The 20,917-nt window shown below is 48.6% G+C and overlaps 2 protein-coding genes and 1 long non-coding RNA gene across 6 annotated transcripts in view; 1 reads left to right on the forward strand and 2 right to left on the reverse strand.

The window, feature by feature from the left end:
* The window catches only part of LOC120977488 (zinc finger protein 260-like), a 244,578-nt gene that overhangs the window by 115,854 nt on the left and 107,807 nt on the right, over positions 1-20,917 (reverse strand). The gene's annotated exons all lie outside the window — the stretch shown is intronic.
* LOC120977496 (complement factor B-like) overlaps positions 1-20,917 on the forward strand; it is a 103,639-nt gene that overhangs the window by 32,744 nt on the left and 49,978 nt on the right. For both annotated transcript variants that reach the window (XM_040405476.1, XM_040405477.1), the window contains 3 exons: positions 10,334-10,472; positions 13,483-13,614; positions 14,073-14,168. In XM_040405476.1, coding sequence (XP_040261410.1) covers positions 10,334-10,472; positions 13,483-13,614; positions 14,073-14,168 — 367 coding nt within the window. The remainder of the gene's footprint in view (positions 1-10,333; positions 10,473-13,482; positions 13,615-14,072; positions 14,169-20,917) is intronic.
* On the reverse strand, positions 54-19,774 carry LOC120977512. Its single transcript, XR_005773915.1, has 3 exons — positions 19,667-19,774; positions 15,817-15,824; positions 54-65 (listed from the first exon to the last, which is right to left on the reverse strand). It is a non-coding gene; the product is annotated as an uncharacterized LOC120977512 (long non-coding RNA).

A 20,917-nucleotide genomic window follows, 5' to 3' on the forward strand; every position in this document is an offset into this window, starting at 1 on the left:
GTTTTGATAAGTTGTCCAGAAAAATCAGGTTGGAGACCCGGGTATTAGCATCATCCAGGATGGCGCTGAAATAACAATGCCATACATTATACCATATAATACTTCCATACCATTGTCTAAATAACAATGCCATACATTATACCATATAATACTTCCATACCATTGTCTAAATAACAGTGTCATGCAGTGCTGCCACCCCGTACACTGCAAAAGTAATATACCGTATAGTGCCTAAGTAACATAGTAAATAGCTCTATACACCATACAGTGAGTGGGAAACAGATGACAAAATGTTCCTTAAAGGGGTTGTCCAGGTTTAGAGCTGAACCCGGACATACCCATATTTTCACCCAGGCAGCCCCCCTGATACGCTCCCTTGCCCTACGCTAGACTTCAGCTCTGAACCCGGACAACCCCTTTAAAGGGGTTATCCAAAAATATTACTAATACTATGGAATTCATAGGGGATTTCAGATGAAGTATAATTGCAATATACATCCAGTAAGAGTATTATTAGGCTGTTTATTCTTCTGGTCCACCTTCTCCCGCATTCAGATGGACTAACATGCCCAGTAGTCCCCTGCTCCCTTCCTCCTCCAGTGCTGGTAGTGACCTCATAGTGACGTGGTCCGGACACCTTTCATTCATTCTAAATTCACAGACCTTTATACAGCTATATCTCTCTCTAGACAGCGGAGAAGGGAATTGTGGGGGGCTTTTCATATCATGTATCTCTGGGGCCATATGTGAGGGGCTATTCTCTAGGCAGGGGAGGAAGGGGTTATCAATAGCTAATTGCTATGCATCCTGGGAGATGCAGGTGCTTGATGAGCTGCTGCCCACCCACAGAAAAGAAAGAAAGTCCTTCAGATAAGTAAAGAATTTAAAGTGTATGAGATAAGCCCTTTAGGAAACCAGCTGTAACATTGGTATCCACTTTACTTAAAGGGGTGGTTAATGGCATTTATCATGTACAGAAAGCTAACACAAGGCACTTACTAATGTATGTTAATTGTCCATATTGCCTCCTTTGCTGTCTGGATTCATTTTTCCATCACATTATACACTTATTTCCATGGTTACGACCACCCTACAATCCAGCAGCAGAGGTCGTGCTTGCACACTGTAGGAAAAAGACATCCTATGTGAGCTCCCACGGTACCGGCCACCAGAGAGGCCAGCACATTTTCCTATAATTTCCTATAGTGTGCAAGCACGACCACCGCTGCTGAATTGTAGGGTGGTCCTAACCACTGGAAACGAGCAGTGTATAATGCGATGGACAAATAACTCAAGCCAGGAAAGGAGGCAATATGGACAATCACAATACATTAGTAAGTGCCTTATGTTAACTTTCACTACGCCATTTGCTGAAGTGACAGGGCTCCAGATAGCGACCAAAATGGTCGCCAATGCGACTTAGAATTGCTTAATGGCGACAAGACTACAAATTTGCTATTTGCGCCTAGACCCTCCGCTGCTCTGCCTCTCACACACGAGGAACTGACATGGGACGCTCTGCTGTCAGCGCATGCCATGTTCTCCTCAGCAGCAAAGGGGAGAAGGAGGTGGTCCCTCCCCCCTGTGCTGCTGCCACCAATGGGCTGACAGCAGGGAGGAGGAGGGGAGGGGCTGTGGCCACTGCGCCACCAATGGGCTGACAGCAGGGAGGAGGAGGGGAGGGGCTGTGGCCACTGCGCCACCAATGGGCTGACAGCAGGGAGGAGGAGGGGAGGGGCTGTGGCCACTGCGCCACCAATGAATATAGTTTATGCTTAATACAAACGCAGGCTGCGCTGCGGGTGCCGGCCATATCCCATACCCGGCACCCAGCCTCTATAACTGAGCGCTGCGATCCGCCGCTATTAACCCCTCAGGTGCCGTATCTGAGGGGTTAATAGCGGCGGATCGCAGTGGGCAGTTATAGAGGCTGGGTGCCGGGTATGGGATATGGCCGGCACCCGCAGAGCAGCCTGCATTCGTATTAAGCTTGTGGCACAGTGCACCGAACCCCCCCCAACCCCAGTATTATAAAGTAGAATCATTGGTGGCGCAGTGCGCCCCCCCCCCCCCCAAGTATTATAATCATTGGTGGCGGTGGCAGTTCCGATCGGAGCCCCAGCAGTGTAATCCTGGGGCTCCGATCGGTTACCATGGCAGCCAGGACGCTCGGGTGAATAGGACAAGGGATGAAAGATCCCAGGTTTTCTAGCCCATAAGGGGGGAAATAGCTATTAAATAAAAAGTAAAAAAAAAAAAAAAAAAAAAAAAATATTAAGTTTATATCACCCCCTTGCCTAATTTTACATATAAAATAAAAAAACAATAAAAAAAATTACATATCGCCACACCCGAAAAAGTGCGAACTATTAAAATATAAAAAAATATCTCCAAACAGAAAAATAAAAACTTGCAATTTGCCATTTTTTTGTCACCTTGTCTAGACATAAATTAGGTTAGGACTGTTCTATTATGATCCAGACGTTCCATAAAATCTGGAATGCACGCAGCTTTTTTGGTGTTTTATTTTTTTCACGTGGTATCGAGTATCGCAATACTTTTTTATGGTATCGAAATCGAGTCAAAATTTTGGTATCGTGTCAACTCTAGGTAAGACGTGTGTAATTTAAAAAATAAAATAAAAAACACACGTCTTACCTAGGGTTGTCACGATACCAAAATTTTGACTCGATTTCGATACCATATAAAAGTATTGTGATACTCGATACCACGTGAAAAAAATAAAACACTAAAAAAGCTGCATGCATTCCAGATTTTTGGAACGTCTGGACCATAATAGAACAGTCCTAACCTTCTTACCGTAATTATGTGTATTTTAAATTTGGCGACTGAAAATTTTAATTTGGCTCCTAAATTTTTCAGGTTATGAGCCAATGGCTCCTTGATATTTTTTTTGGTCTGGAGCCCTGAGTGAGACAACCCCTTTAACAAGCTGAAATATGGGGAATTCTGACACTGAGGAAAACCAATTCCCCGTATCAGACTGTGTAGGGGTACAAACTCTTGACAAAGAGAACAGTAACACCCATTTGCCGTTCGCTACACAGAGTCTTGTTGTATACTTTTTGTGGAATAAACGTATTTACGAAAACAGACATGTCAGAACAGGTGACAACTTCTCCATAAGTCCAGATGGCGTTTCCTTTTTCATTTTCTTCTCCATACAACCCAGACCACTATGATGATTTCTCCCGATGTCTTTGGCCCATCTCTCCAGCTATGATAGCAATGCAAATAAATTCAGACGGCTGAGCAGATTCCCTTAAATAAAGACAGACCTGGAATAAATACAAACAACCCTAAACAAATACAGAGTCCAGTGAACTCAACTATTAGGGTATTTCTACCGGGGGAGATGTGCTGCGGGTATCAATCTGGATTTTCTGGTTGGAATATCTGCATTTACAGTAGCAGCAAAGTGGATAAGACTATCTCAGCGCCTCATTCACATGCTGTGCTGAAAATTCATACAGTGTACGTGTAGAAATTGAAATGCAAAGTGGATTATAAATCTGCAGCAAGTCAACTAGGGTCCATTCAGACTACCATAGTGTTTTGCGGTCCGCATATTGCGGACCGCAAAACACTGGCGCTGCACATCGCCGGCATTTAATAGAGGAATCCTATTCTTGTCCGACATGCTCTATTTTTTTCCGGAGCCGCGGATCGGAAGTTCGGGGCCGCGCACCGGAAATGCGGACAGCACACTGTTCCGGCCCCATTAAAAATGAATGGGTCCGCACCAGTTCCGCATAATTACGGAATGGATCCGGACCCATTCTACAGACGTCTGAATGATCACTTGGGCTCGTTCACACGACCGTATGGCTTTTTCAGTGTTTTGCGGGCCGTTTTTAACTGATCCGTTTTTCCATTTTTTGTTTCAGTAGTGCTTCCGGTTTCGTTCTGTTTTTCCGTTTGTCCGTATGGCATATACAGTATATAATAATTACATAGAAAAAATTGGGCTGGGCATAAAATGTTCAATAGATGGTTCCGCAAATACGGAACGGATACTGAAGACATACGGAGTACATCCGTTTTTTTTGCGGACCCATTGACTTTAATGGAGTCAAGGAATGTGATTTGCGGGCAATAATAGGATGGAACGGAAAAACGGAAATGGAATGCATACATAAGTAAATTTTTACACTGCATGTCAATTTTCGCATGGAATTATTTTTTACATAAAGTGTGAATTTATGGGAGAGGCTTAGGGCTACAGATGAGGGGAAGCGCTTACCCCTGACCTAAGCTGGCTGTGTTGTGCCGGGAGCCAGGAGCGAGGGTAAGCCTAGCAGTGGGCAAAAATAGACGAGGAGAGCAGAGTAGTGTCCAAAAAAAACCCTTTAATTCCTCTCAGAGAACGTGTTTACAGAAAGCCTGGGAAATCTCTACGTTCGGGTTCAGGATGTACCTTGTGAAGCAAGAAGAGCGCCAGCAACCCATGCATTTGATCACATGCGCCGGGACCCCATTTTTTAAAGCTGGGGACGCGGCCCCGATTCGGAGCGAGTGCCCAGTGATGGCCAACGGGTTGTAACCGAGACCTGAAGTCAGAGTTCTGATGTGGTACACGAACTGGCTTGAAGTCAGGAACTTCCCGTGCCAAGGTAGCAACGGGCCATCTAGGGGGGAATCTTGTAGCAGAGCTACCAATTGACGGAGGACCATGACCGGGCACCAATCGTTAGCAGTTTTGAAGAACCTGACCTCCGAGGGAGGCCCATGCTGATTGGACTTCGTGGACGGGAGCCAGAGGACAAAATGGTCATGGACCCAGGACAATTGCCGCACCTGCAATCCCTGTCGTTTAGGAGAGGTGCTGGTGAACTCACCTGGCCTAAGGAACCCATAAAACCCGAGGTACATGGCTGCCTTAATAACCAAACTAGGAGAGTGCCCAAAAGGATGTCCATCCAGCGCGGACGACAATCTCCTAAACATCTCGCCGGAGACAGGCTGTCTACGGGCGGGAGGGGCATCCCCGCACCTCTGGACTCCCCTAAGGGCCACCTTGACTGCCTGCACTGAAAAAATGGAACCTCCATTTGGATTATGAAGCATGGCGCCGTGCTGTATCCCGGCTAGGTACAGCTTGATGGTGTTGTATGACAGCCTGAGATTGCGGTGACAGTGGGCTATGAACGCCAGGGTGTAGGAGACATCGTCCACGCCACCTCGCGGGTGGGACCTGGAAAACACTTCAAAAACCTTGAAGCCGGCTTGGAAGTTCCTGATGGTATTGGAGGAGAGGGAATGTTGAACCAGGTTCCTGGCGTGGGCAAGGAGGGACTCTAATCCATCACCAGGGAATGGAAGACCGGAAGAGGGGACCCCGCGGGGTCCGCTCCTGGCAGCACCTGAATAAAAAGGGGGAAATTAAATCGAGACAGGGCATCCGCCACCACATTCTCGACCCCTGGAATGTGGCTGCAGAACACATGGAAATTATGGGTGAGAGAGAGCCACACCAGTCTGCGCAGGAGGGACATGATCCTGGAAGATTTTGCCCGCCCTTTTGTGATAATGTCCACCATCGCCTGGTTATCGGTGTATTCGCCCACCGATGACCCCACACCTGAGCCGCCGCCACAATGGGGTAAAGCTCCAGGAGGGAAGACGAGCTCAGACTTTTGGAGACTGACCGGATCTTTACGGGCCATTGGCCAGCCATCCAATGGGACCCAAAAATAGCGGCATACCCCCGGGATGCTGCAGCGTCCGAGAAAATAGTGGGGTATGACGGTGCCCATGATGGTACAAAAAGAGAGATACCGTTCCAGGAAGACAGGAACAGGGACCACATGGCCAAGTCCACCCTGGCATGGCTGTCCAAGTGGACGGTGCTGCTCTGGTCAGGAGCCGAAGGCAACAACTGGAGCAACCTGGAGGTGAATGCCCTGCCCTGGGGCAGGATTCTGGAGGCGAAGTTGAATCGCCCCAGCAGGGATTGGAGCTCCACACTGGATAGATAGCCCACGGACATGGCGTGAGAAATTGCCGCACGGCAACTTGCCAGTTTTTCCTCCGGGAGGCTGGCCTCCATCCGGATGGAATCCAGGGTGACGCAGAGGAACGTCACCCTATTGGCGGGGCCCTCTGTTTTGGCGTGGGCTATCGGGACTTGCAGGCTGGAAAAAATTTGGAGAAGAGTAGCCAGGTTGCCCGACCTGCCGTGTGGACCCTCGATGATCAAGAAGTCATCGAGGTAGTGGATTACCGTAGGTAATCCACCATGGTGGACGAGGATCCAATGCAGGGCCTTGGCAAATTGGTCGAACAACCATGGGCTACTCTTCGAACCAAACGTGAGCCTGTTCGCGAAATAATAGCGATCGACCCATCTAAGCCCGCAGTAACCCCATAGATGTGGTTTAATAGGGAGGAGCCTGAAGGCGTCTGAGATGTCCGCCTTCGCCAACCAGGAACCCCTGCCGGAGTTCACAATGTCCTAAATTGCCTCGTCTATAGAGGAATACTGCATGAAAAAAACTCCTCGGATGGAATGAGCGAGTTGAGGCTGGGAATGGCAGAGGCATGAGGCGCGGACAGGTTGTAGATTAACCGCTTTTTATTACAATTTTTCTTGGACACCAGTCCAATGGGGTTAATGTGCCAGGAAGGGAATGGTATTGACTCAAGCGGGCCGATGAGGAAACCCTTATCGACCTCGGATTGGAGCAACTCCTCCACTGCCGCCGGGTCCTCAGAAGCAGACCTCAGGTTGCTGCCCTCCCAAGACGTCTGCGGCAGGGCGATGAGGCCTGTGTGAAAGCCCTCTGTGAAGCCGGACAACAAAAATTGCACGAACCCCCGGTCGGGGTGGTCCCGCAGAAGGATGCCAAAGAGATCGAGGTCAATGTCAGTTAGTCATAGTTGTCTCGCAGACCTCTTGGGACAGGCGGGACGAGGGTGAGCCCTGAAGCACAGCGAGCAAATGTGGAGTGCCCTGCAACTATTGAAGCCGCATCCGTTCACGTTAAAATTGTTGCAGACCCAGCTTGTCAACCCCGGGGGCGCCCAGTTGGAGACCTGAGGGACCGGGCAGGGACCTATCCTGGACGGGATTGACCGAGTTCGGACACCAGTCCGAGGAATGGAAAATCGACTGGCACCCTGAACAAGACGGGGCCCTAAGACCCGTGAAGTGGCGGCAAAAAAGCTCCATATCGATATTTGCCCAGTTGGTGATAAACTGGAATTGAACCAGGGCAGCAGCAGCCTTAGCCGAGAAGGAGCAGTGGTAGTCATAGAATGACGAGCCACCATATTTATGCCCCAGGTCAGTGACCAGGTAGAGGTATGAATCTAGTTCCTCCCTCCTTCTCGGCTGGGCTGAGCACACGATGTCCCTGAACAGGCTAAACGCCAAAACAAATTCCGGGATGGTGAGCTTTCTGTTGAGCCTTGCGTCCTTGGCCCTCAGGACGAGGGAGACGTCACCACAGTTGATGACCCGGTTCTCGGGGAGATCTTGTGAAGCGATAAGGATGGACGCCAGGTTCACGTCCTTTCCGGCCAGGATATCCTTTTTAATACCGTCCGGGATGAAATGGGCCGGGGCCACCCGGGGAGTGAAAATAGAAGTACCTATCGCGGCCGTCTGCGGAACAACGGACTCATCCGGAGGGTGGGACGCCTGGGGGGGCGCCGGGGCCCGTGACTCCAGTACCGACACCCTGGACTGAGCGTCAGTCACCATGCCGACCAAGGAGTCAATGGTGGCTTGCAGACCGGGGAGGTCATCAACAGTTTGTATAGCTCTGCTTTGCGGGCAGAGGCCGGGTGAGGGATGCCTCTCTTATTGAGTTCGGCGATGAGCCTGGGGATCGTCCAGCTCCTCAGGGACGTGGTGCCAGCCTGGCCTGAAACGGACGTCCCAGGGAGTGACAGGGTCTCCTCCACATCTGAAGCATGTGACATGCTTAACCTGTAAAGAAAGAAATAGTCCCGGATAACTATATGTGACCGGAATGTAGTACGACCGGTGCCTACGAGAAGGCTTGTGTCGGTCTGGGTAACGTACCTGGGATTAGAGGCTAATACCTGTGCTGATGTCTTGGGTCACCTGACCTTGGTCAAAGTGTAGTGTAAATGAAACGGTCAGAATACGTTCCTGGGAGGACAAATCCATAAAGTTCGGAAGGGAAAAAGAACATAACTGGGGAGGATGACAGGCCTGGGCGATCCAGGAGACAGAGGTAGGTGTGAGCCTGGGCGATCCAGGAGACAGAGGTAGGTGTGAGCCTGGGCGATCCAGGAGACAGAGGTAGGTGTGAGCCTGGGTGATCCAGCAGAGCAGGAAGACAACAGCATATAGCGTGAAAGCACATATATATATCACGTGGCCCTGCCGCCACCACAGATCAGAACAGGTAACTGCAGTGAACGTTTAGTGAAAGCTGATCGCGTATGGAGTGCGATAACGACCTAGGCTACACCTGGTGAGACCCCCAGCTCTCTTTGACCTCCGAACTGAAACTAGCGCCCTTCCCGCCTAACGGGGACCCAGGAGACCTCCCCTTATGAGTGGGGACCGAGGATGACTTTTTCTTCACCCCACCTGGCGCTGCGTGACACGGCGGGTGTGCGTTTGTGACCGTTTGGCTGTCGGGTAACCCTGCTGAGTTTTTGCGCCCACAAAAAAATTATATATATATATTTTTTTTTTAAATGGCCGTTTATAGACATGAAAACCGTTGTTGCTCAGGGGCTAGACACCCCTGCTTACTTCGTATATGGGTTTGTTAGACGTGCGTCCATCTACCCCCGGAAGCAGGGAGACAAGGGGAGAATTCCTGGTGGGGGGTGACCATGTGGACGGGTGGACTTGGGGACGGGGCCCACCCGTCCCGAGTTGTAAGTGGAGTGGGAGACCCAGATGTGGGAGCAGGTATCGGCGTGCGTTCCACGCTGGAACGCACGCTGATCCGAACACCAGAAGCTCGGAACATGGGGCCCGGGCCGGAGGCTCCTGTAAGGGGGGACCCAGTGGGGACAGAGCTTACCTGCCCTGGAGCCGCTGCACTGGAGCCGCCTGGCCGATTAGAGCCGCCGGGCCTGAGTGAGGATTCCGGCGTGCGCTCCACGCTGGAACGCACGCCGGGCATGTGACCGGAAGCCCAGGCCTGGCCGAGGATTCCGGCGTGCGCTCCACGCTGGAACCCTGCCCACCCTGCTGCCGCATGAAGGAGGCGAGGCGCTCGGATCTGGAGTGGATATCGACGTGCGTTCCACGCTGGAACGCACGCCGACCCCGTGAGCCGGGAGTATGTGACCGCCGCTCGGAGGAGCCCTTGTGGAGCAGGGAGAATCGTCATACATTAGTTACCTATCCTGCGGACGTGAATCGGCGGTGTATGGGTGGCGAAAACAAAGCAGTTAAAGCAGCTCACGACGTGCAAGGGTGCAGTACCAGAGCGAAGCGACTCCTTATCCAGCGTATGAACAGAAGCGCCCTGAGGAGCTGGGGGCTGGCGCTTAAGAAGGTAAGATGCCCCTCCCACAAATTCAGGCTGACTTTTCAGCCTTCCACTTGTTTAAATTTCTTATCCTGCTACTGTGCAATGCTTCAGCGGAAAATTCACAGCTTATACACCCCATGTGGATGTATCCTTAGAGCTGGACCTCCTAAATAAATGCAGGCTCCGAAACAAGACCCTCTAAGTACAGAAACAGATTAGACCTCCCCCAAACCAGATCCCTTAAATGCAGGCTAATAAATACATTCAGACCCTACAGACCCCCTCAACTAATACCGTCCCCAGACCAGACCCCATTCACCTATACAGCAGCTCACCCTCTGCTTTCTTGCTATTCTCTGTCCCGTTTGGATTGAGGACCTTCAGAGATATCTGCAGAACATGCCACAAATCAGTTCTGTTGTGTTTTTTTCACATAATTCTCGAGAAAAACTGTGGTAAAACCACAATTTGCACGAAGTCCTTGGACAGTTTAGGTGGTTGTGAGCCCTCTGGAAGCCTACATCAGGAGTGCACTGCTCTGATGAGTCGTCCATGATGAGTTCTTCTGCCCTCCGGCCATTTTATTGAAGTAGCCATGACTTTATGATAATGTGTTTTATGCTTGTTTACATACATATATCACATACATATATCAGGGGGCACTTATTAAACAATGGAGCTGTTGCCTATAGCAACCTGTCAGGTCATTGCCATCATGTTCCAAGTTGCTTTTGATAGTTGATGGCTGCAAACTAGACTTTGTGGGTAACCTTCTTGTTCTTCTTTGCATTTGCTTTATTTGACCTGGTATGATGGATACTACATGGATATCATTTTCTCCACAGATGAGCAGCTTTGATTTTTTCCCTCGCTATTCTATCATCTCGTACGCCACAGAGACAAAACCCATCATTGAGCTCTCTGACGATGACAGTATAGAGGCTTACAAGGTCATTGACAAGTTGAAAGAATTTAAGTATTCAGGTAATGTAGTTCATGTGGCTTTCCCCATATTTTTATTAATGATATAATGGCACAGCTAACCACTACAAGACTACAAGTCCTTGAGGTTAAAACGTTTAGAAAACCCTTTTTATATAACCTATTAGGGAATTCTGGGGGGGTCCTCTGTTCAGGATCCTCATCTCTTCACTCTCTTCTCTTGACTAGAGGGAAGAGCAGATACATAAGGCGTCTCCTGCTCTGGAGGACCTAGCCTGTCTTACGCTCTACTGAAACTCATTAATGTGAATGGACATGGTGTAATGCTTATTTTCCCCAGCGGTGGCACTATAGGGAAACTAAACACTGAACTTTCCCACAAAACACAGCTGATCGCTGAGGGTTCTATCAGGAGGACACTTTGTAATCTTATTTGAAAAGGATCCTTCTAAAGGCGGGTTTACACGGGCCGATGGAGCGGCCTATTGTCGGGAAGGAAGTGTTTCTTCCTGACAGTTGGCTGCTCACTCAGTGAAGGAGACCGCTGCATATACATGGAGCGATCTCCTTCACAGTATGTATATACAGTATAGTAATCACTCGTCCTCATACAGATTCATTGTTTCTAGGCAGCAGATGGCTGTTTAGACTGCAATCTGCTGCCCAGAAACGATGATTGGTGGCGCCTGCACAAACGACAGGATAGAGAGATCGGCGTCACATTTCGTTATTCAGATTATCCGGAACGTGCGTTCGTAGGAGTGGTTATTCCTGATAATCTGGATGATTATTGGTTTGTCTAAATCCAAGGGCTATCACTGAAAAAAACTATAAAGTTAAAAAGTACAAAAATCACCTATCACAGAAGAAAATGACTTTTCATATAAAACTTAACTTTTACTTCTAGATATTAAAATAATACCCCACAACATATAGAAGATATGATAACATACTGTGCCAAAATAGAGAAGGCAGAGCCTTACTTTGGACGTGTCCAGGATAAAACCATCCAAGTAAACAAAGATGCAACAACTTACAGTTTAGAGACCGAGGGCTTGGATACTTGGCATACGAGAAGTGAGGTCAGGACAGGGGGGAACTTTTCCCCTGATGTATCCCTAAATGCTACCCCTGCCTAAAGGCGGAGCACCTGCCCCGAAAGGGGAGACCCCACCTCTCGGTGGCTAAGCCCTTGCTGTCACCTACTGCGACCCTGCCAGTGAATATGATGAATGCTTGTCCCGACGCGTTTCCCCAGTGTCATTCGAGCTGGTTCATCAGGGACCAAAGGTAAGTAATCCAGTATTCCTAGGCATCAATGATAATAGCAGAATGATATAGGCATACTGGTGTAGTAAGGTGCACTCACATAATGGTGAATCAGCCTTAAATAGCTTGAATTTGGCACTAATAGAACACCCCTCCTCCTCAGGCAGTTAATCGCAAAGCCGGTGCTCCGTTATTTTTTGCTACCCGTGAAATTTTGCTACCCTCGTCACTTCCTGTTGTGACATAGCTGCACCGGAAGGTTTGGAAGGAGGTGTGTCTCGCTGCTCGCCACCAGAGTGGCTGAGAAGGAGGTCTGTCGGCGCAGGCGCACAACGACGGGGTAGGCAAATTTCACACTTAGAGTAGCTGTGAACGCACCGAGGGTAGGTAAAAATTACAGGCCACTGTGCAAGTGCGCCAAGCAGTGGGCCATATTTTTTACCTACCCTCGGCGCACATGCACAGTGGCCCGTAATTTTTACCTACCCTCGGCGCGTTCACAGCAACTCTAAATGTGAAATTTGCCTACCCCGTCGTTGTGCGCCTGCGCCGACGCAACTCCTCAGCCACTCTGGTGGCAAGCAGCGAGACACACCTCCTTCCAAACCTTCCGTTGCAGCTACGTCACAACAGGAAGTGACGAGGGTAGCAAAATTTCACGGTTAGCAAAAAATAACGGAACACCGGCACTAATAAATGATCTACTTCCGGTCGGTGGAACACACGCAAAGAGTGTGGAACGCACATGTGATTCCAAAACCGGAAGTGCGTCAGAGCTTCCGCTGAAGATGCTTCCGGTGTATGGAACGCATCAGGGAGCGTACATAGGGACTAGGGGGAGTCATAGCAACGGTTAGAACAACTGAAGGCAAGTGGAATGGCATATTTAAAGGTACATGCCATTCATATTCTGGGCTAGGTGGAGATAAAGGCTTCAATGTAAGATTATACAAATAAATACATTTTATGTGAGCACAAGGATGTCCCTTTTCTTAATAATGGGGTTATATTGGGGGATAGATATATAGCTGTGGGGACACGGAAATAATGTCCCACCCAGATCCCGATCAGAATTGATAACTATGTATATGAACCAATCTCGGTTCGATGTAAGGCAGATGATCCTAAGCTTCAAAAGAATTTAGTAAGCAGATCACCATAGAAACGGTTAGTCAAAAAAGAGGGAGAAAAAACACCTAGACAAAGCAGCTAAATGAAATCTGCTCATTTAATCCCAGGGGATATACCGTTATAAGGCGATATATCCACTGAGCTTCCTTGCGGATAATTCTATTGGGATACAGCTTTTAGGGATACATCAGGGAAAAGTTCCCCCCTGTCCTGACCTCACTTCTCGTATGCCAAGTATCCAAGCCCTCGGTCTCCAAACTGTAAGTTGTTGCATCTTTGTTTACTTGGATGGTTTTATCCTGGACACGTCCAAAGTAAGGCTCTGCCTTCTCTATTTTGGCACAGTATGTTATCATATCTTCTATATGTTGTGGGTTTATTATTATTATTTTAATATCTAGAAGTAAAAGTTTTATATGAAAAGTCATTCTCTTCTGTGATAGGTTGTCTAAATCCACCTTAAGTAGGGATTGTCTAAAGCAGATAACCTCTTTAATTGCCCCTCTGGTATTTTTAACAGCCGTTCCACTGCTAAAGCCTTGAAACATTTAGATGACCCATATATTATGGAAACACCTGAAGACAGTCTATGGTACCTCTATCTTTCCTCAACATTCAGTTTACTATTATTATTAATATTTTTTATTTGCAGCACATAGAGATAAAACGGGAACGAATACTCGACGGGCTATGGCTAAAGTTTACGCAATGCTGTCTCTGCAAAATGTGAGAGATCCAGAAAATTTCCTGAAAACTAAAAATGTTATCCTTCTGATCACAGATGGCAAGTATCAAATCATAGCTGGTCCTTCAGATTACTCCTTAAAATCTCCCTTGCCTTCACAAATATCATCTCAGCCTTGTTTCCTCTTCATTTCACAGCCAGTGCCCCATCAGATTCTCATATTGTCAGATCCTCTGGTGGGCAGGTCTGGCTCTGACAATATGATAGGTCCTAAATTTCCAGCAGAAAGCCTAATTTCGAGTTGTTGGATCCAATCAGTTGCCAATAGGGTCTACTTCTTTGGGATGATTCACATATAACTTTGGATCTTATTGATGATGTTTCCTGTGTATGTGTAGTGTTAGCAAGATGGACAGAAGGTATGAAGGTGGGCCCTTAAAAATCATGTTTTCTGAGGCCCCATAAAATGTAGTCCAATACTTTTCTCATCTTCCTCCTCTAATTTGCAGCGAGTTCTTTATCCTTGCCCTGACAGCATTTGCCTTTCACCCACTTAGGAAAATACAATATCGGTGGAGACCCTACAGTGGAGGTGAAGAAGATCAGAGAAATTCTGGACATCAATGAGGACAGTGAACGAGAAGATTATCTGGGTATGGAATATATGTGGTATATAATTATAAGTGTGCCTCATTTAAAGAGCACATGTCCCCTCTCCTGAAATGTCTGTTTTATCAACTACTTGCATTCCCCATGTAATAACAATTCTGGATCATCCATTCTTATGACTCTGTGTTCTTATGTTCTGCCATTCCTTTATTACACCTACTAGAAGTAAAAACACCCTAAAGCTGGCCATGTTCTTTTGATAAGTATTGGATGAACTTGCCGATTTCATTGGGTTCTGCTGTCCATCTAATGTGTAAGAGGCCTTCCGAACTTATCTCTCCTGACATCAGCCATCAGGGGTAAGTATGAGGCATGTTGGATTTCAATACCTGAGCCTCTTGTGAGCAGGTAGCTGGTAGTGAGTTTTTTCCCCTCTTTCATTCATTACATAAACAATGTGCAGCATGCTCCAGTGGGAGCCGGTGTAGAGGATGGGAGTGGTAGTGACCCTGATGTAGTGTTGTAACATCATAGGTGTCCTACCTCAGGCCATTGCTCCCTGAAGTCAGTTGCAGTGAAATTTTTAGCACTAAAGAATGAGGACAAAGTTGAACACAGCAAAGTCCTTTTTACTAGGTGCAACATAGAACTTAAAAATACATACAGTAGCAGCAGTCTTTGGTGCGATTCTTCCCTGGCACCAGCTGAGGAGGTATGGTGGCAGGTTGTATGGTTGCAGTTCTGCACTGAGATGTTGCTGGCCTAGGGGTTTCCTAGTGATGAGGGTGTCTTTAGCCGTATTCCCTCACCTCACAGTAGTGTCTGTAAGAGTGATGTCGCAGTTCACTCTGCTGTCTGGGATCCTAAGGCTTCACCTAAGTCATTTCTTCAATTCTTGAGAGTGGGGCCTCAAGGGGCTCTCACTCTTGGGCAGGAAAGGGTTATCTGGATTCTCATTCTCAGAAGTGGTCTCTCAGTGTGGGTGCTCTATGAGCTGCTTACCTACTCTCCACCATTATCAGGACAGGACCCCTCTCTTCCCCTCTCCGCCTATCTCTTACTATAGACTGAACTAAATCTAGGCTTCCTCCTCCTGGCTGGAAGCTGAATGAGTCCACTGTCCCAGGAGGGGTGGAGCAGGTTAGTTAAGCCCTGCTACAGCCAGCCATTGCCATTGGACAAGATATATTGTAAGGGATCGCTCTCTCACAGGGGGTCACGATCACAGGCTTCTCCTCTGACAACGGGGTTCAAGTCCAAGTGGTGCTTTATTTTGGCACTTCGGCACCAGCACAAACATAAACCAAATGAAATAAACACCTGCCCGTCTAGGCACTAGCTAATACATAGGTCGTCTCTACCTCATCTATAGAGCGCAGTTCACACACGGTATCAGGTTCCAACACTGACCAGGTCAGCTTACCAGGCACAGTCCCACACAGCCTCGTGGCCCCTCAGCCCTTCTGGCTGAGACCACACAGAGCCTCTGCAGATCTCTATTTCCAAGTCCCCCCAGACTCATTCACTGAGTGTCACGGCTGAGAATGGGGGAAAACCCTCAGCCGTGCGATGACAGAAGTTGGTGGTCGCTGCTAGGCCAGGACAGGAATCAGGTCACCTCCTATTACGTCCCTAATTCTGACCCTGACTCCTAGCTGTATGAGCCGACCCCGATGGTAGGAGGGCTCATACTCCAGAACCTTGGGGTCCCTACTAGCCCTCAGGGTGGCCCTGAACTAGGAGCAGGGTAAGACGACCTGTTCCTCCTAGATACGGAGGAACAGGAGTCTCACTGGCCAAGCTGCAAAGAAAGGGGAACATAAACAGCTTATGGCAATGGCAGGTAAATGCAACTAGTACAACACCTACCTGCCACAGACACACAGCCTGGAACCCATGTACAAGTGCTGCTGTCCACAACAATACAAACGGACACACCACACATCACACAAAAACCCATAGCTGCAAAGAAACAAAGAGACCAAAGAAACATCTTCATCACATCATACATAAACTTATGACCACAAGGGTGGCCCTCACTGGCAGATGGTAAATAACCAGGAGGATGACTCCAGCTAACCATGGCTGAAGTACCCCTCAGATACTGGCATCCAGCAGGAGCTAAATAGCCCCAAGTAGCCACACCCACACACAGACACACCCAGTGTTCAACAAAAAGAAGGGAGTTAACCCTTCATACACCAGGCAGGGAAGTGAAACCACTTAAGGGGGAAGTGCACACATATATAAACCTCGTGCACAACAAACAAGGAAAGTGCACACATAAAAATCACACTCCACCTGTTACCGACAGCAACGGCATGCGTGGCAACCATGTCCTGGGAATCAGCCAGAAGGCTGAGACACTGCCACCACATGCACACAACTCCACACGTTGCCGCGGACAACCGCAAGTGAAGGAGGGTGTCACAGTGCACACCATACAGACCAAAGGCACACCTACATAGCCAGGCTGCCAGGTGTAACCGCATGCACTTGACAGCAAGCTGCCTAGCAACAGCTCAGGCTGCTATACTGCCAAGTACAAACATGTTGCCAGCGGCAACCACACGTGAGGCAACATACAAGCAGCCCTCACCATGTGGTTGACAACAAAACCAAAACCGCAGGCAACTGCATGCGGATAAGGAGTCACGACCATAACCATGGTCGTGACACTGAGGCAGAGAAGCGACTGATTCGGGGCCTGAGGTCAGAAGGGGCCCCAGAGCAGTACTGAATGTTTCCATTAGATCTAGGGCTGCCCCTACTCACAGCTCCTGCACTTTATAGAAGCAGATGCCACTTACAGCCGCAGCGCTGGAGCTCCTCCCACTGAAGGTCCTTACTCAGAGAGGAGCAGATACAGTATAATTGCCGTCTTCTCCTTCTACTATGGCTGTTCTCAGGCTGGGATCCGCAGTACTGGCACACCACCTGCCAGTACTGCTTTCCCCCTCATGGGCAACTTCTTCACAACCCCCCCCCCCCCCTCCCCTTATGCAAGCCCCAGTCCTGCAGCTAGTCAAAATCACTCACTCAGACCAGGCCCTGCTGCGACTTCGTCCGTTTCCCACACATATACTGCATATCATGTCACTGTATATAATACTATTGTGGGGGCCCTTTTACAATTTAGTCCTCATCTCAGGTGGGCCCCTTTTGAGTTCAGGCCCCGCAGTAGCTGCGTCCCCTGCTTCCACTATAGGTACGCTCCTGCCTTTCACAATATTACAGCTATACACACTATACAATGCCAATAAAAGGTCTGTTACCGTAATTACAAGAAAAATGCAAAAAAAAAAGTACTCAAAACAAATATAATTAGGGAGAGTTTACATTTCCGTTTCATTTTCCGTTCTTCTGATGTGTCAGAAGAACGGAAAAAAAACAAAAAACTGGATGTAAACTGTAAAAAAAAAAAAAAAAAAGGATCCTGTAAACAAATGGATCCTGTTGCATCTGTTATGCACATTTGGCATCCGTTTGAGCCATTTCTGAGATCTGTTCTATCAGATGGAAAAAAGTACTGCGTACAGGAGTTTTCTTTCTGTAAAAAAAAAAACGGATCTCAGGCAGAAATGGCTCAAACGGATGCCAAATGTGCATAACGGATGCAACAGGATCCATTTGTTTACAGGATCCTTTTTTTCTGTTCTTCTGACGAATCAGAAGAACCGAAATTGAAATGGAGATGTGAACTGTTGCTTACTTGAATACACAGAATAAAATAGCATAACCAATTTCAAGCGAGTACAGGAATAGCATCCACTGGGCAGTGTATTTCCCCTATGCATCCTCAGTATGGGGCTGAATGTATAAATATACACAGACATTCATTATATAGTCTTAGGCCTGTTTCTCATTTCACATATGCATTTTATGCATTGAAATTTCCACCAAATGCCTCCATTGGTGAGCAGTGGCGTCGCTACAGGGGGGGCAATTGCCCCCCCAGGTCATTCCTTGCCCCCCCGCTGATTCGCTAATCGCTGCTGCGCTGGCCGCCCACACTACTGTCTCAGTGTCAGTGATTAAAGGAGAAGAGAACACACAGATAGATACATACAGTCAGTCTGTCGTCTGAGAGTCACATGACAGATGGGGTGGTGCCGCGGTGGGGGCGGCGTTCGGACCCAGCGGACTCGTGCAGGGCGGGCGCAGGCTGGGAGTGTGGCAGCCGTAGAGACGAGTTGACGACTTGACGTCACGGTCGTCAACGCGTAAAGCTGCGCTGCTGCGTGCCTTCCCGCCCGCGCGAACAGACTTTGCAAATTGCTGCCGCCTGCCAGTGAGCGCCTTGCCTTCATGTTCTGAGTTCTCTCTTCTCCTGCTAAAAAGTTTTTTAAAAAGTATGTACCCCTATACCCCCACTACTTAGTACCTCGCCTCATGGCCTGCCCTCCCTCCTGCTTGGTTTGCGCCCAGCCCCTCCTCAACCTGTCCCTGATGATACGGTTACCCCTATAACTTAGGGTATAATTGGTACATTATACAGGGGTAATATAACTAAGGACCCCTGTATAATGTCCCCACTCCCCTGATAGCACCGAGTCCTCCTCAGTTATATTACCCTTGTATAATGTCCCCTGATACCCCTTAGTTATAATATTACCCATAATGTCCCCTGATACCCCTCAGGGTAATCAGGGTACATTATAACTGAGGGTAATCAGGGTACATTATACAGGGGGTAATATAACCAAGGGGTATCAGGGTACATTATACAGGGGTAATGTAAGCTATATTACCACCGTATAATGCCCGATAGGCCTCCTGAGTTATATTACCCTTGTATAATTATGTACCCGGATACCCCTTAGTTATATGATCTCGGCAGGGTCATATAACTAAGGGGTATCAGGGTACATTATTATACAGGGGTAATATAACTCAGGAGGCCTATCGGGCATTATACGGTGGTAATATAGCTTACATTACCCCTGTATAATGTCCCATGATAGCCCTCCTCAGTTATATTACCCTTGTATAATGTACCCTGATACCCCTCAGTTATATTACCCTTGTATAATGTACCCTGATACCCCTCAGTTATATTACCCTTGTATAATGTACCCTGATACCCCTCAGTTATATTACCCCTGAGTAATGTACCCTGATATCCCTTAGTTATATAATATAACTAAGGGGTATCAGGGTGCATTATACAGGGGTAACCTAACTGAGGAGTGCTATCCTATCAGGGACGTAATACAGGGGTAATGTAAGCTATATTACCCCTTTATAATGTCTGATAGCCCTCCTCAGTTATATTACACCCAATGTACCCTGATACCCCTTAATTATATTACCCCGGCGCCAGGGGCGTAGCTGCAGGGGAAGCGGCTGCTTTAGTATTTTTCAGTAGTATGATTAGCTGGTGAAAATTATTAGTGCCCCCCCATTTTTGACTGTGTATCTTCTGTGCCCCCCCTATATATAGATCCTAGAGTCGCCACTGCTGGTGAGATAACTAGGTTCTGTTACATATATACAGTATAATAGATAGATAATCACACACACACCTTTCACATACATACACTTGCCTTTTATGCAGGCTAGATGGATTTGTCAGGCTGTGGAGGATCCAGAAGAGTTTCTAACCCCCCCGGAGCACATGGCTGGGGGTCTCCTCCTCAGAGAGCAGTGCGGCCCCCCCCCCCCTCACTCTGTCCCGACTAGACCCTGATAGCAGAGCAAAGAGCACTACTGCCCTGCCGTAATATGACAGTAAGTGAAGAGGAGCAAACTGGGGGGGGGGGGGGGGGGGGGGTTCTTAAGGAAGCTCCAGGGAGATTTTTTTGAGGTAGCAGCATAAGCTGCTGCTGACAAGAGCTGCTGTTATCTTCAGTGCGGCCCTCCACTATACGCTGCCTGTGAGGCCAGAAGTTTACATCATAGTACATGCAACCCTGCCCTGCTGACACCCCTGCTACTGCTCCCAGGCCCCTTCTAAGCTTGGGGCCCCGAAGCAGCTGCTTCCCTGATAGTTACGCCCCTGATGTATGTGGTGAGTGCTTGTATGAGTGCACCCATTAGGGTGGCCACTGGCTTCACCCTAGAAAGCCGGACTGACCCAAACCACACCCACAACGCCCCAAACCACACCCACAACACCCCAAACCACCCCCACAATGATCAAAACCACGCCTCCAAACGGTATGAAGCCACGCCCCGTATCCGTGAAGCCACACCCCCACAATCGGCTGGAAAAACACGGGGGAGGAGTGGGAAGAACTTTGTGATTGGAAGGTGAGCTGGGGGCAGCCCGGGGTGCTTCTCTCCCCCTCAGTCAGCCACAGGGAGTCATTTCTGCGGCTCTAGTGACTGACTGGGGGTGAGAGAAGTAGTGGCGTCGCTAGGGGGGGGCGAGGGGGGGCAATCGCCCCCCCTATGTTGTCCTTTGCCCCCCCGGTTGCCCCCCTGCTGATTCCCCCACGTGAATACTAATGAGCGCTTCCATTATGGAAGCGCTCATTAGAACCGAGAGACCAGGAAGTGGTGAACGCTCTGTACTCACCACTTCCTGGTCTTCGGCTGTCGACTGTGCAGGGCTGCGCACAGCGTGAGGGCGCTCTGTGACCTCACGCTGTGCGCGCCAGTTCAGAGCACAGTCGACTGAGGAGAGGCAGGCGGCGTCCAGGAGCAGGAGAGGTAAGTGATTTTTTATTTTATAAACTATGTGGCTGCTGGGGGCATAAGGGGGGCTAATGATGAGAGGCATATGGGGGGCCGGGGCTAATGATGAGAGGCATATGGGGGGCCAGGGCTAATGATGAGAGGTAAATGGGGG

The sequence above is a fragment of the Bufo bufo genome, chromosome 8, assembly GCF_905171765.1.
Source record: "Bufo bufo chromosome 8, aBufBuf1.1, whole genome shotgun sequence".
Taxonomy (NCBI): domain Eukaryota; kingdom Metazoa; phylum Chordata; class Amphibia; order Anura; family Bufonidae; genus Bufo; species Bufo bufo.